At 32.3% G+C, this 16272-nt stretch overlaps 1 protein-coding gene across 8 annotated transcripts in view; it reads right to left on the reverse strand.

The window, feature by feature from the left end:
- cita (citron rho-interacting serine/threonine kinase a) overlaps positions 1-16272 on the reverse strand; it is a 103075-nt gene that overhangs the window by 69263 nt on the left and 17540 nt on the right. For all 8 annotated transcript variants that reach the window (XM_048186694.1, XM_048186693.1, XM_048186690.1 and 5 more), the window contains exons 6-10: positions 13166-13308; positions 12000-12093; positions 11663-11863; positions 11430-11583; positions 5434-5620 (exon numbers count right to left, since the gene is read on the reverse strand). In XM_048186694.1, the coding sequence (XP_048042651.1) occupies positions 5434-5620; positions 11430-11583; positions 11663-11863; positions 12000-12093; positions 13166-13308 (779 nt within the window). The remainder of the gene's footprint in view (positions 1-5433; positions 5621-11429; positions 11584-11662; positions 11864-11999; positions 12094-13165; positions 13309-16272) is intronic.

Here is a 16272-nt window from a genome sequence, read left to right on the forward strand (position 1 = left end):
ACCACTATTTTAAAATACTTCTCAGATAATCAGAAGCTTCGCTGAGGTGAAGCTACGATAACTCAATACCGTCACTCACAGTGTGAAATCTCAGCTATGAAATCCTGAAGTCAGATAAGTGCTCTAATGCGTCACCCAATGAAGAAGCAGATTGGCCAAAAATTACAATTCTGTCATCATTAAATAACCATAACAGTGTTTTTGGAGCCTGACAGTCTGGAACACAGAAATAAAATCACACCGGTCTGAATCGACACGAGGGCGAGAGAATGACGACAAATTCTCATTATTGCACAAACTATTCACTGACAAACCAGTTTTCCTTTGAATTATCTAACCAGGCGACGCACCTCTACAGTCCGTTACCCAGACTAACCATGAGTCACAGAGAGAAGAGGAAGCCACCTACTCTCCGCCGGTCATTACAGTGTGAACCTACAGGAAACACTCCAATTAGAGCACTGACTCAACTGAAAACAAACGTCTCTCCAGAGATGCTTCAGCAGGACATATCATATCATTAATGCGCTTTTACAACACAAAGGGGTAAATGTTAAATGCCACTAAAGAGTGCGCAGCGATTGCCTCTGTCTAAATCATTACGATAACAGCAGAGTGTGTTACTTGTTTTGGCAGTCAATTAGTTCTCACAAAGACAAATGTTTGCTGATTTTCTGTCAACTGGGGATGTCCCTCAAGGATCGGTATTGGGGCCGATTAAGCTTCTTTTTTTAACTGAGCTGTATCAGCTAAGCCTGATACTGTAGCTGCTAAGCAGGAGTTGTGCAGTAGGTGGCGGTATGCACTTTCATGTGGGTTTGCCAACCGCCACTAAAAAGAAAAGAAGCTCAAATGAATGTGTGGCGCTCGAGAACCAATGAGGTCTGTTCGAACGCGTCACATGCACGCGCACATGTTCGATGTTTGATGAACACTTTTGTAACAAATCACTCTAAAGTCATTTATTTACTGTTTATTCTTCTCTGACTGTCTGAGACGTCGTTGCCATAATGGGTTGCATCTTTCTTCGGACTTGTTCAGTGTTGACATTCATAAAGATATAGAGTCTGCAGCTTACAGATTACATTTGTTTTTCAGTCACGAATCACTGGAATTAATATATTTAGATTACATTAAAGGTGACCTATTATTCCCCTTTTCACAAGATGTAATATAAGTCTCTGGTGTCTCCAGAATGTGTGTGTGAAGTTTCAGCTCAAAATCCCCCACAGATCATTTATTATAGCTTGTCAAATTTGGGTGTGAGGAAAAACACGCCGTTTTTGTGTGTGTCCCTTTAAATGCAAATGAGCTCCGCTTTCCAGAAGAGGGCGGAGCTTTAACAGCTCAACAACAACAAAGCTGGAGAATCTCACGCAGCCAAAATGACGAAAGTGTTCAGCCTTACATTGTTCAAACCGGAGTCGACACTGATGGAGAGACTCAGGAAGAAGTTACAACTTTTAGACGTTTCTGAATGGTTAGTGGATAAATTGATGTAGTTGCTGTGGAGTTGATTCAACTCATCCACTAGCATGTGCCGTCATGTTCATCTTTTGTGTTGAATTGACCCTCGTTTGTGAAGCAGTCCGGCGTAAAATGACGGCATGACAACAACACTCGACTACAACAACTCTTCCTCTTCTCTAAAGCAGCCCAACATGGCCCCGCCCCCTTTGTTGTGTGTTCTCGGGGGCGGGGTTTATGTAAATTTTAGGGTTAGTGATGTCACCAACCTGAGAAGAAGCTCGTTGTAGTCCCTACCAGCCGTTTGTTGTAGTCCTTAAAAAGCGTTTTTTGTAAAAGAAAATATCTCTCTTTGCATTGAACTTTGAGCGTCGCATCTTTGCAGATGTTGTTTATGATCAAACAGCAACATTACACACTAACTAAAGTTAAAAAAAAGTGAAAACTGGTTTGATTCTGTTATTTTATAATTTTTCCTTGTCTTCATATTTAGTGTTGTTTCTACTTGGTGGGTTTTAACTTTGTTCTAAAGCACTTTTAAAGGCGCTACATAAAATAAAGCTATTGTTATTTATGCACTTGCTAGACATTTATCCAAAGCAACATACATTGCATTCAAGCTATACATTTGATCAGTTCCCTGGGAATTGAAACCATGACATTGTTAGCGCCATGAACACTATGTTCAATATTTGAACTATGCTACTAAATAGTGTGCAAAAGTCTCCAATAAACATCCTGAGACTACACAAGCACTCACAGAGCTGCTGAAATTTAAGAAATTGATGTTCGCTACAAAAAACAAAGAAATTCAACCAATGAGTTTGTTTACCAATGGACAACATGGGAAGAATTCAGGAAACCTGTTTGAACACAGTCATTATTTGTGCAAAACCGTTAGGTGGCACAGAAATGACACACTTAACCTTTAAAATACCCTGTTATTTCCATGACACCTTCAGTGCACATTTCACCTGACATTTTTACCCAATTACTGTGGCAGATCTTGTCCTACTGAATCCGTTAATAAGGAAATAGAATCACGGACCTGTAAGTGAGCAAACACACAAAGACGGCATGCAAAGGGGACTCCACATCATGTCACGACGGCGCTGAGATCTAAAGCGCCACTGCAACCCGATCAGACACGACTGGACTGTAAATGTAGATAGCCGAGATACGCTGCCTGTACGGGTGTCCACATGCACTGCCTGATGAACGCATGCTTCTCTATTGCTCTGCCTGATAAACGCACATGTCAGTTGTGCAGCAGAAAAGAATGCATGTCTGTGTGTTTATAATAGACAAACAAACAACACACCTACTGCGGCCACAATGCATGCGTTTCTGAAGCGTGCATCAGTGAGGCGCAGTGAGGGTGGTTTACGGTCCTCGCTAGATGATCAGTATCACTCATTACAGATGTTTTGTTTGCCTCAAGACGGATCCAGCGCTCTCATATCGCAGCACATCTCCGGTTGCCAATCAGCAGCTGCGCTTCTGCATTAACATTCCCACGCTCCTTTGCTGGGGCTGTTTGTGTTACATTCGGTGGATTTCATGCTGCTGGAAGCGCTCTATGAAGACGGCAGCAACATGGCATACGGCTGGACAAATACGCATTTCAGGATTAGACAGAGAATAAGCGTATGAATGGATGGAGAGAGATGGGGAGGGGGGCGTGGGAAGGAAACTCACCCTGGTTACCATAGAAATGCATTCTGGGTTCACTCTTTCTGACTAACATTATAAAGCTTCACCTCACTCTTTTTTCCTGTGTTTTCCCTTCAGCTCCTGGGGAAAAAAACACGTTATTTACGGCTCATCTGGGACCAGATTCCCGACCAAGACCTTCACCTGATCCACATCATGATCTTACAGCGGCGCATAACAATCAACTCACGCCTGAATGCATTCATAGTTGCAGGGAATCACTGGGCAGGACGTCTCTCTCTCTCACACACACACACACACACACACACACACACACACACACACACACACACTCATTACTGCAATGCATCCAGATGCTCTCTTAAGTAATTCTAATTACTGCAATAGTTATTTTGTATTGCATGTATTATAAAAAACAGTACAATTTTAAATTAAAATGAAATGAAATTAAAAAAAAAACAATTACAATAATGAGAATTGGGGAAAATAAAAAAAATTTAATAAAAAAAATATTACAGTAATGAGTTTTTTGCATTATGGTAATGAAATGGGAAATGAGAAAATTAAATAAAATAAAAAAAACAAACAGAAAAAAACATTACAGTAATGAGAACTGGGAATTAAATAAAAATTAAATAATAAAAAAAATGAATTAAATATTACAGTAGTGAGTTTTTTTTTGCTTTATGATAATGAAATGGGAAAATTACATTTTAAATTAAAATGAAATAAATTAAATGAAACATTACAATAACGGGAATTGGGGGAAATTAAATAAAAATAAATAAATAAATAAATATTACAGTAATGAGATTTTTTTTATTTTTTGCATTATGGTAATGAAATAAATAATTTTAAATCAAAATTAAATTAAATAAAAAAAAACTACAATAATGAGAATTGGGGAAATTAAAAAAAATTAAAAAATATTACAGTAATGAGATATTTTTTTAAATTAAAATGAAATGAAAAAAAAAACATTACAATAATTAGAATTGGGAATTAAATAAGAATTAAATAAATGAAATAAATATTACAGTAATGAGATTTTTTTATTTTTTGCATTATGGTAATGAAATAAATAATTTTAAATCAAAATTAAATTAAATAAAAAAAACTACAATAATGAGAATTGGGGAAATTAAAAAAAATTAAAAAATATTACAGTAATGAGATATTTTTTTAAATTAAAATGAAATGAAAAAAAACATTACAATAATTAGAATTGGGAATTAAATAAGAATTAAATAAATGAAATAAATATTACAGTAATGAGATTTTTTTGCATTATGGTAATGGGAAAATTAAATTAAAATGAAATAAAAAAAATTACAATAATTAGAATTGGGAATTAAATAAGAATTAAATAAAAAATGAAATAAATATTACAATAATGAGATTTGTTTTGCATTATAGTAATGAAATGAGAAAATGACATTTTAAATTAAAATGTAATAAATTAAATGAAACATTACAATAATGTGAATTGGGGGAAATAAATTTTTTAAAAATGAAATAAATATTACAGTAGTGAGTTTTTTTAATGTTTGCATTTAGGTTAATGAAATGAGAAAATTAAATTTTAAATTAAAATGAAAAATAAAAAAATATTACAGTAATGAGATTTTTTTTGCATTATGGCAATGAAATGGAAATTTTTAATTAAAATGAAATAAATAAATGAAAAAAAAAAAACATTTCAATAATTAGAATTGGAGGGAAAATTAAATTACAAAAAATGAAATAAAAATTACAGTAATGAGATTTTTTCCCCCATTATGATCATGAATAAAAGCAGAAACAGTCCTCATGCTTTTCTTCTGATTCATAGATGAAACACAACCCGATCAATAAACATCAACCCAGAAGATAAGATGCAGACGCAGACCAAAACAACAGACTGAAGGTTTGACCACATCGCAGCAAACACAGATCCGATCACGTTACAGTGTTTACGTGCTGAAGGGGATTTCACGATCATATCACACACGCCGGACGAGGGTTTCCCGTTCCCCTGCATGCACATGGCAACACATCCGTGAGATATTCTGTGATCCGTTATAAAAACATCCGCACGCTCGCACACACACGCGGCTCCCTCTCATTCATCTCAACGGCACATGAAGTGAGCGCGCGCGAGAGAACCGCAGCTTTTATGAGCAATACCTCGCATTCAGCCACAATGTTGCCTGGTGACAGTCGCCGTGGTGATGTGGCCGTCTCCGCACCAATGGACCACCTGTGACTAGACTAGTAAAATCAGCATGTGTGTGTGTGTGTGTGTGTACTCACTCAGACTTGGCCAGTGCGGTCAGAGTCCGACTGAAGCACCACCCTACAAAGGGCAGGTCTCGTCCGTGGAAGCCTGAGCGAGGATGATCCCGCTGGGCAGCGGTGGAGGGGCGCGGGGGCCTCTCGGGCTCCTCGAAATTGGAGGTGTCATCCTCGGAACGCAGAGACGGAACAAACGGAGGGAGCGCTGGAGGAGACGGGAGGAGAAAACGTGTGAGAGGGTCGGTGAGAAAAACAGACTGGAGGAAAGAGAGAGAGAGGGGGTCTCAGTGATGAGACTGTAGCGCAATAACTCGCTCGCCCGCTCTCTCTCTCTCTCTCTCTCTCACTGCAGCAGTCTCGGCTAATCAGTGTGAGTCACAGCCAAAACCCGATGCGAGATCCGCACACACACACACACACACACACACACACGCATGCAGCGCTGCATCTACACAAACAGCTGTATTGACACACACACACACACACACACACACACACACACACACACACACACACACACACACACTGTATCTGCCGCTGGGGGGTTTTGTTTATACATTTACACAATTGATTTATTCACTTAAAAACAACAACATCAAGAATCTAACAAAAACACTGCACACAATGCCACGAGCACAAACAATTCATCAGCTCGTCTGAATATGTTCATCATCTCAATAATCTCAATAGAGTTGATTCGCCTCAGAAAACTGACATTATGATCGGAATAAAAAGCTTTGAGGTCGATTCAACATTGATCACCATCATATCAGACATACAGATTGTCTTTATTAGTAATATTTTTTAAGGTGAAGCAGCCACACAATATGAATTTTATCCATGATCAATAAGAATATCTAGTAGGGGTGGGGAAAAATTCGATTCTTAGATGCGTCTGATTTAGGGTTGCAAAGGGGCGAAGGGGGGAAACTTTACCTGGGGAATTTTGGAAATATTCCATTTTGGAAACTTAACAGGAATTTATGGGAAATTTATAATATTTATATAAAATGTATCATATAAACACAAATTTAAACATTTTGTTTGGTCATAATAACATGAAATAACAGTTATTTATTTTTTGCATTAAATTAATTCTAATGTAGTAAATATGTAAAATAAAATTTATTTTTAATGCAGCAATTGTTGTGTTATTTATTTCAGTGTCACATGATCCTTCATTCTAATATGCTGATTTGATACTCAGTTATTATTAATGTTGGAAACAGTCGTGCTGCTGAATATTTTTTTGGATCCTGTGACACTATTTTCAGGATTCACTGATTAATGAAAAGTTAAAAAGAACAGAATTTATTCAAAATAGAAATCTTTTCTAACAATATCACTTTTTTTTATCAATTTCACACATCCTTGCTGAATAAAAGTATTAATTTCTTTCAAAAAAAAGAAAGAAAAAAAATTACTGACCCCAAAATTTATATTGTTACAAAAGATTTCTATTTTAAATAAATGCTGTTCTTTAAATTATTCATCAGTGAATCCTGAAAAAAAATATCACAGGTTATAAAATAATATTAAGCAGCACAACTGTTTCCAACATTGATAATTGAGCATCAAATCAGCATGTTAGAATGATTTCTGAAGGATGCTGAATATTCAGCTTTGATCACAGAAATAAATTATATTTTTATGTACATCAAAAAAGAAAAACATTATTTTAAATTGTAGTTATGTTTCACGATACTACTGTTTTTTCTGTATTTTTGATCACATGTGCATGTTATGGACTGGGGGATGCACAGGGGGGGTGTCCTCAATATCCCTGCAGTAAGTCATGTGACTGTGTGAATGCGATTGAGGAATGTGCAGGGTAAAAATTCAACTGAAATTACATTAAATCTGGTTGTTTTAACCAAAATTATGCTGCAATATGTTTTTTTTTCAACTACATTTAAGTACCCTGTTATAGGCTAACCTGCAATTTTGCACATTCCCTGTTTATTCCCGTTAATTCCCATACATTTCCGTTAATTCCCATGGAACGTTTCCAGCTTTGAAATTCCCGGAATTCTGAATCGATTCACAAATTCGATTTTCTAAACGTTAATTGATAACATAATGTTAAAAGGCGGAACTCTGACGCGTGAAACAACTGAACTTCCATAGGAATGACCTGAAAACGCTCGCTCTGTGCCAGTGGATACGCACCATAAGAGACCCATGATGGCTGAGCGAGAAATGCATTAAAGGCTAGCGTATGGAAGCACGTTGGCTTCTGTGAAGTTGAAGGGAAAAAGCACCTGGTTTCATCGTAAGCCTGATCGTAGAGACCATTGGTGGCAATTGTTCTACGATCAGCTTAGGCTTACGATGCTTTTGGGAAACGCTACCCTGGACGAGCCACATATGCAAGTTCTGTTATTGCTATATTATTAATATTGTTATATTGCTTATTGCACACAACAGGAGGATGTTGTTAGAAGTCTATTATTTCATAGTGATTCTGAATATGCTGAAGTCTGTATTTATTCACTGCTGTTACATGCACACATTTCTTTTCCTGTTGGTTCTTTGCAATGCTGAGACATGTGACCTTCCAGTTGACTTGCCAAATCACTTCCATTTGTTTTATTAATAAAAGATATTGTAAGTAATTCATTATGGATAACCGCAGCCCTCTGAAGCGTAATCGAGTCGAATCGTGAGGTGCCCACAGATTCCCAGCCCTAATATCCAGAGCAGGACGACTGATGTGATTACAATGTACAGGCAGTTCATAATGGCTATTGCTTTGTTGTCAGAATCAATACTTTAGGTTCAAATGTTTACATTTATATAAGATAAAGTTTTTACCATATATATATATATATATATATATATATATATATATATATATATATATATATATATATTGTATAAGATAAATTATGTCTTAGATGCTGTAACTTTTTTTTTTTTTTTTTTTTTTTTACCATTTTTAATAATTTTGTATCAGGGAAAAGTTTTTACCATATATATATATATATATATATATATATATATATATATATATATATATATATATATATATATATATAATTTTGTATAAGAAAGTATGTTTAGATGCTGTAACTTACATTTTTTTTACCATATATATTATATATATATAAATATATATAATGTATATAATGTATAAATAAATGTATATAAAATAATTTATAAGATAAATTATGTCTTAGATGCTATAATTTGTTTTTTTTTAACCATTTTTAATAATTTTGTATCAGGGAAATATATTTTAGATGCTGTAACTTACATTTGTTTATTATTTTAAATAATTTTTGTATAAGATAAAGTATGTTTTAGATAATGTAACTTTTTTTATTATTTCTAATAATTTTTGTATAAGAATGTTTAAATGCTGTAACTTACATTTTTTTAACCATTTTTAATAATTTTGTGATGTAAAATGTGTTTTAGATGCTGTAACTTATGTTTTTACCATTTTTAATAATTTTTGTATAAGATAATGTTTTAGATGCTATAACTTACTTTTTTTTTTTTTACCATTTTTAATATTTTTGTATCAGGAAAATATGTTTTAGATGCTGTAATTTAAGATTTATAATTATTTGTAATAATTTTTGTATAAGAAAGTATGTTTAGATGCTGTAACTTACATTTTTTTTACCATATGTATTATATATATATATATATATATATATATATATATATATATATATATATATATATATATATATATATATATATATATATATAATACATAAACGTATAAGATAAATTATGTCTTAGATGCTATAATTTGTTTTTTTTAACCATTTTTAATAATTTTGTATCAGGGAAATATATTTTAGATGCTGTAACTTACATTTGTTTATTATTTTAAATAATTTTTGTATAAGATAAAGTATGTTTTAGATAATGTAACTTTTTTTATTATTTCTAATAATTTTTGTATAAGAATGTTTAAATGCTGTAACTTACATTTTTTTAACCATTTTTAATAATTTTGTGATGTAAAATGTGTTTTAGATGCTGTAACTTATGTTTTTACCATTTTTAATAATTTTTGTATAAGATAATGTTTTAGATGCTATAACTTACTTTTTTTTTTTTTTACCATTTTTAATATTTTTGTATCAGGGAAATATGGTTTAGATGCTGTAACTTACGTTTTTTTATTATTTGAAATATTTTTTGTTTAAGATAAAGTACGTTTTAGATAATGTAACTTTTTTTATTATTTCTAATAATTTTTGTATAAGAATGTTTAAATGCTGTAACTTACATTTTTTTAACCTTTTTAATAATTTTGTGACGTAAAATGTGTTTTAGATGCTGTAACTTATGTTTTTAACATTTTTAATAATTTTTGTATAAGATAATGTTTTAGATGCTATAACTTACTTTTTTTTTATTTATTTTTTTACCATTTTTAATAATTTTGTTTGTGTAAGAAGTGTGTTTTAGATGCTGTAACATTTTTTAAAAACTATTTTACCGCTTGTTAAAAGTTTCACTTATCAAGACAGCCAGCCCATTTCTCACTCCTCTTTTTCATCTCACGACTATGACAGCTGATAGGTGGATCCGTTTCTGGATTGACAAGCATATTTAGAAACGGGATTGAATCCAAAAATCCGATGCTGGGCAGTGATAACCATGGCAACAGATGTGATACAGTACATCAGAACAGATCTGTGCATTAACTCTAAATGCACACTAACAGACGTGCCACTTGTTCTGTGCGATGCATTTCTTTGTTCTTCAAACAACTTGCTTTGTTGTTGCAATAACCACAACTTTGTGGTGTGAGTTTGTGTCTTTATTAAAATCAACACATGATTTCTCTCTCATCCAACCCTGACACACCCACAATTATTTGTAATGTTATTTTTTTATTACTTGTCTCGCCCGATCCGTCGATTATCTGCAGTGTCCGCGGATTATCACTACTGCCCGTGTTATTTTTTTAACTAGTGCTGATTTTGCATTGTATTTTTCATGCTGGGCAAAAAATAAAAAATACTGGAAAAATACTGGGATATAATTTTTTAGCTATATCATCCTCCTCCTCTAGTGGGAAAGAGCCTTGATTCCTCATTACACACGCCCTTTACATCAAACTGAATTCTGTCAAGTTGTTCAAACGACAAGAGTTCAAGGGTTGAATCCTGCAGGAACAAAATCCTGTAGGAAACTCAGCAGGATGAGCAAGAAATTGGTGCGTTTCTTTGTGTGTGTGTGTGTGAGGTGTTATCTCATTACGGTTTGGCCGTGTGACTGATCTGAGAGCTTCTCTCTGTGAGAACACCTGCACACTCTATAATCTGACTAATTCCACAGAAAACCACCCGCTGGTTTCATTACTCCAGTCTTCAGTGTCACATGATCCTTCAGAAATCATTCATATATGATGATTTGCTGCTCTGGAAACATTTATGATTATTATTAATGTTGAAAACAGTCATATTTTTGTGGAAACATTTGTGGAAAGTTTGGAGAAAGAAAAAAAATAATACTTTTATTCATCAAGGATGCATTAAATTGATCAAAAGTGACATTAAAGACATTTATAATGTTACAAAAGATTCTATGCTGTTCTTTTGAACTTTCTGTTCATCAAAGAATCCTGAAAAATAAAATGCACCACAGTTTCCACACAAATATGAAACATTTATAGTGATATTTACAGTGATATAAGAGCACTAATACTGTGATTTAAGATAATGCGTGTGCTGCACACCCGGAGCTAACAGTCCTAAAGCCTTAAAGCAGATTCAGAAGAAACTCGGAGCTTTACGCCACAGGATTAATGAATTAATTCAGATGTTTCACTTAAACCTGCAGAGCAATCTGTGCACCGAGACGCTATAACAAATCCAGCAATTACACGAGAGAAGTAATCACTTTAAAGCCTACAGAAATAGCAGCAAGTCAGTCTAATGATTAATAACCCGTAATTAACAGGCACATGGAAAAATTACATTGCAGACACAGTGACGAGACCTCTGACAGCACTGTGCTTCAGAACGGAAGAAGGCTTTACTCACCGTGTCTCAGGTTAGTCCAGTCAACGGAGGAAAAGAACGGATGCGACCGCAGGCCTTCGTATCCCAGACGCTCCCGCGATCCACATAACAAACTCTGGAGCAGGTCGACAAACTGAGCGCTGGCTTTAGGTTCCTCTGGGAACTTCAGAAAACGCTGTGAGCAAAAAAAAACATGCTACATTCAGTAACATTACAGATCAGAACAGATGTTATCTTGGGAGATGCAAATTCACCTGAAAGTTCATGATGTTGTTGATGGTTTTTGTGGACGTGCCGTCAGCGAAGGGCGATTTCATGTAGATCATTTCATAAGCGATGACGCCCAGGGACCACCAGTCGCTCTCGGGGCCGTAGCTGCAAGTCGTCCCTCCGTTGAGTGCGGACAGGATCTCAGGGGCCAGGAAGTCTCCCACCGGGAGTTTGGAGCACGTCACCTGCTCAAATAACGACACATCATTAATCTCTGACCAAACTCTGACAACATATTTAAACCTGTTTATTGAGTGTCAGCTTTAGTGTGCACATGATTGTGGGATTGTGTCTGAATAACGTCGTCTTCACGCTCGTTACCGTTCTGTTAGCCGTCAGTCTGGCTGCCGATCCGAAGTCGGCCAGCTTAATGTGACCCGTGCGGTCGATCAGAACGTTCTCTGGTTTAATATCTCTGACAAAAGAAAGAGAACGAGAATAAATGAATGAGGAAAAATTATGATGATTATTTATTATTTTTATTATTAAATAGAGCTTTTAATATATATATATATATATATATATATATATATATATATATATATATATATATTATATAATATTATAAATATATGTGTATGTGTGTATAAATAAGATTAACAAATTAATAAACTAGCATAAATATGTATGTGTCTGTTGAATATATCAAATTAATAAACAAATTATACAAACTTTTATGATTTATTATTATTTCTTCTATTTGTTTAATACTATTATTTTTATATAGGGCTTTTAAAAAATTATGTCAGTTAAACATTTTTTTTAAAAGAATTATGCATATATTATTAATAAACTACCATAAATATGCATAAATATGTGTATCTGTATATAAACAAATTAATAAATAAATTATACATATTAAAAAAAACTTTTATGATTTATTATTTCTATATATATTATTAAAAAAATATAGTATATAAATAAGATTTTGTATTATTAAAGATTAACAAATTATTACTAAACTAGCTTAAATATGTACGAGTATACGTATATAAACATATATATTTAAAAATAATACATAAATTATGAATAAACTAGCATAAATATATACAATGTGTAGGCTTATAAACATACAAATAATATATAAATATATGTGTAAAATAAATAAATATTAAATAAAATTATACATAAACTAGCATAAATATGTATAAATATTTTTTTTCACAATTATACATAAATGATATAGAGATTTCAGTCTTTCTTTTCCAAAATAAACAAATAAATACATAAAAATTATACATAAATTATATTCAGATATACACATTTATATTTTGGTCTTTTCCAGGAAAAGGAAAGCTAAAAAACACAAAATGGTGACATCATCTTTAACTGTCCAATCAAATGCTCTCTAGAATGAGAATGTCCGTCCCCCTCACACCACCTGTCAGTGAGTAGCAATAGCAGGTAACAAATCGTGTTCATGTCTGTGACGTGAACTAAAGTCTACTGGCTCTTTAACAAAAGCCACGTCTGTGTGTTTGTTGTACCTGTGAACGTATCCCATCTGATGGACCGTGTGAATGGCCTGAACCAGCTCCGCCAGGTAAAACTGAGCCATCGACTCGTCTAACTGATCTTCATATCTGTTCATCAAAGCCATGAGGTCGCCGCCGGGCAGATACTCCATCACCTGGTCAAAACACACAAACACTGATGAAGACGCATTCGACGCAACGGATGAATTTTGAGTCGCAAGAGTAAAAACAGAAAACTTACAGTATGTTTATTTCATTTAAAGCAGCTCACAAAAGGCCTTAAAGGCACACTTAAAGATGTGTGAATATCATTGCATTAGATAAAATATCAAACAAGGGCTGCATGATTAATCTAAAAACCGAAATCATGATAAGTGTCGTTATCTAATCACAAAGGCTGCGATTTAATTATATAAATATATAAAGCATGGCACTGTATTCTTAATTCAGTGTTGTCAAAACCCTTTTATTATGATTTATTATGCTTTTTTAATACTATAATTATTATTATAGAACTTAAATGTTTTTAATATTATTATTATTATTATTATTATTATTATTAATTACATAGAGCTTTAAAAAAACATTTTAAATATTACTATTATTATTTTTATTATTATTAAGATATTTAAAATATTCACATTTTAAATATTATTATTACTACTATTATATTGAGTTTAAATAAAAAATACATTACATTACAAATACATAAATATTACTACTACTACTACTACTACTACTACTACTACTATTATTATTATTAATTACATAGAGCTTTAAAAAATGCATTTTAAATATTACTATTATTATTTATTTAGATAATTAAAATAATTCACATTTTAAATATTACAATTATTACTATTATTATACTAGTAATAATAATATTTAAAATGTGAATATTTTAAATATCTTAATAATAATAAAAATAATAGTAATATTTTAAAAAATTTAATAAAAAAGACCTTTTATTATATTTTTAGTACTATAAATTATTATAGAACTAAAACTTTTTTTAATATTATTATTATTATTATTATTAATTACATAGAGCTTTAAAAAAACTTTTAATTATTATTATTATTATTTTAATTAAGATATTTAAAATATTCACATTTTAATATATTATTACTGCTATTATATTTATTTTTTAATGATAAAAAAAATCACATTTTAAATATTACTATTATTATTATTAATTAAATAGAGCTTTAAAAAATGCATTTTAAATATTACTATTATTATTATTTAGATATTTAAAATAATTCATATTTTAAATATTACAATTATTACTATTATTATAATACTGCGTTTTTAAATCACATTTTAAACATTATTATTTTTTATTATATATTTAAAACAATTCACATTTTAATTATTAATTATTATTATTATTATTATTATTATTATTATTATACAGATCTTCAAAAAGACTTATAAAAGTCTAATAAAAAAGTCTAAATATTATTACTAATATTACTACTATTATACTGAGTTTTTTAAAAATCACATTTTAATTATTAATTATTATTATTATTATTATTAAGTATATAGAGCTTTAAAAAACGTTGTCCTTTTAAATATTATTATTATTAAAATTATTATTATTATATAGACCTTTAAAATAACATTAGTTATTACTACTAATAATTATTTTATAGTTTAAAAAAAAATGTAAATTCGATTTTTTTTTCCCCAAAATTTGTGCAGCCCTAAAACAAATGCCACAGGATCATTTCTCCATCATTTTTGCTCAATTACATTTAATCAACTAAACTGTACAAACTTTAGTCAAATGTTTTGTTTGTGAAGTATATAATATTTCTTTAAAAAACACTCTTCCATTGACATTTTATCTAATGCATCAAAGTGTATCAGAAGAGAAAAACAGCTCTATATATTTACATATAACCACATGATGCGTTTAAAATAAATATGAAACTCTGTGCGTCCGCTTTATGACAGATCTCACAACGTGATATTACATAATAATCACCTGTAAGTGAATCTATTATTGCACATCAACCAAACACAAACCATCTCTATCCGGTCGACACAGACGTTTGATCGAATCACATGGGTTTAATTAGCAGCCACTCGTCTCAATCACACATTCATGTTCTAAATAAAAGCTTGTGATTACACCATTATCACTCTAATTAGACAATTAGCTAGTTAGCCTAAACTGCATCTTGAGAGAGAGCGGTGTACGCGTAAACCCAAGAAAACCCAAAAAATAGCTGAGAAAAACACAGATCTGCCTGAACAGAAAGAGACGTGTGAATGGCAGTCGCTGCTGCAGGTAATGAATGGCTGCATGGCTATTTATAGACGCAGTCGCTGCGATGATCATCAGCCTGAAACCACACCACAGGCTGAAATTAATTACTCTATAAAGAACCTAAACATCCACAGACCAAACCAGCATTTAAACAGAGAGAAGTTACATCACAGACTCCAGCACAAGAACGAATATATGCAAATGTAAACGGTTAATAATTTATTGTGATTATTTAGTGATTTACAGCAGCGCTGCATCTCTAATTGAGCATCGGCGAGAGTCTCGTTTGACTAATACATCAAAAACGTACTTTTATAAGAGAATGCAAAATAGCCGGAGTGATTTTACTGGAATAGAACATGAAAGTGATCATTAAAATTATGTCCCAGAGAGATTACACAAGACTCGGCCACGTGAAGCATGTGAGAGGTGTTTACATTTATCACAGAGCAATTCTGTCATTTTTATCATTTATTACATCAATTCCACCACATCTCAAATTATGTTTGATAACGTTTTCTGATGGAAAAGACATTCGAAGAATCTTTGTAATAAAACGGCTGATTCCTTTGTCTCGCTAAGACTAATTACACATCTAGAATTTATGCATCCAATACACACACCTGATAATTATATAAACAGACAGTGTAATTTGGCAAAATTACAGCTTGATTGGAAGTGATGCATAATGATAATTGTCTTGTGTTTCATCTCAAGCTCTTCACTGACACTCCTGGGTAAATAAGCACACGAACTCTGAATAAAACTTTATTAGGGGCAAAACTGTTGGTAATGATGGAAAAGACACACACGACAGAGACAGATAGACGGACGGATGGAC

Source organism: Megalobrama amblycephala, linkage group LG4 (assembly GCF_018812025.1).
Source record: "Megalobrama amblycephala isolate DHTTF-2021 linkage group LG4, ASM1881202v1, whole genome shotgun sequence".
NCBI classification, from domain to species: domain Eukaryota; kingdom Metazoa; phylum Chordata; class Actinopteri; order Cypriniformes; family Xenocyprididae; genus Megalobrama; species Megalobrama amblycephala.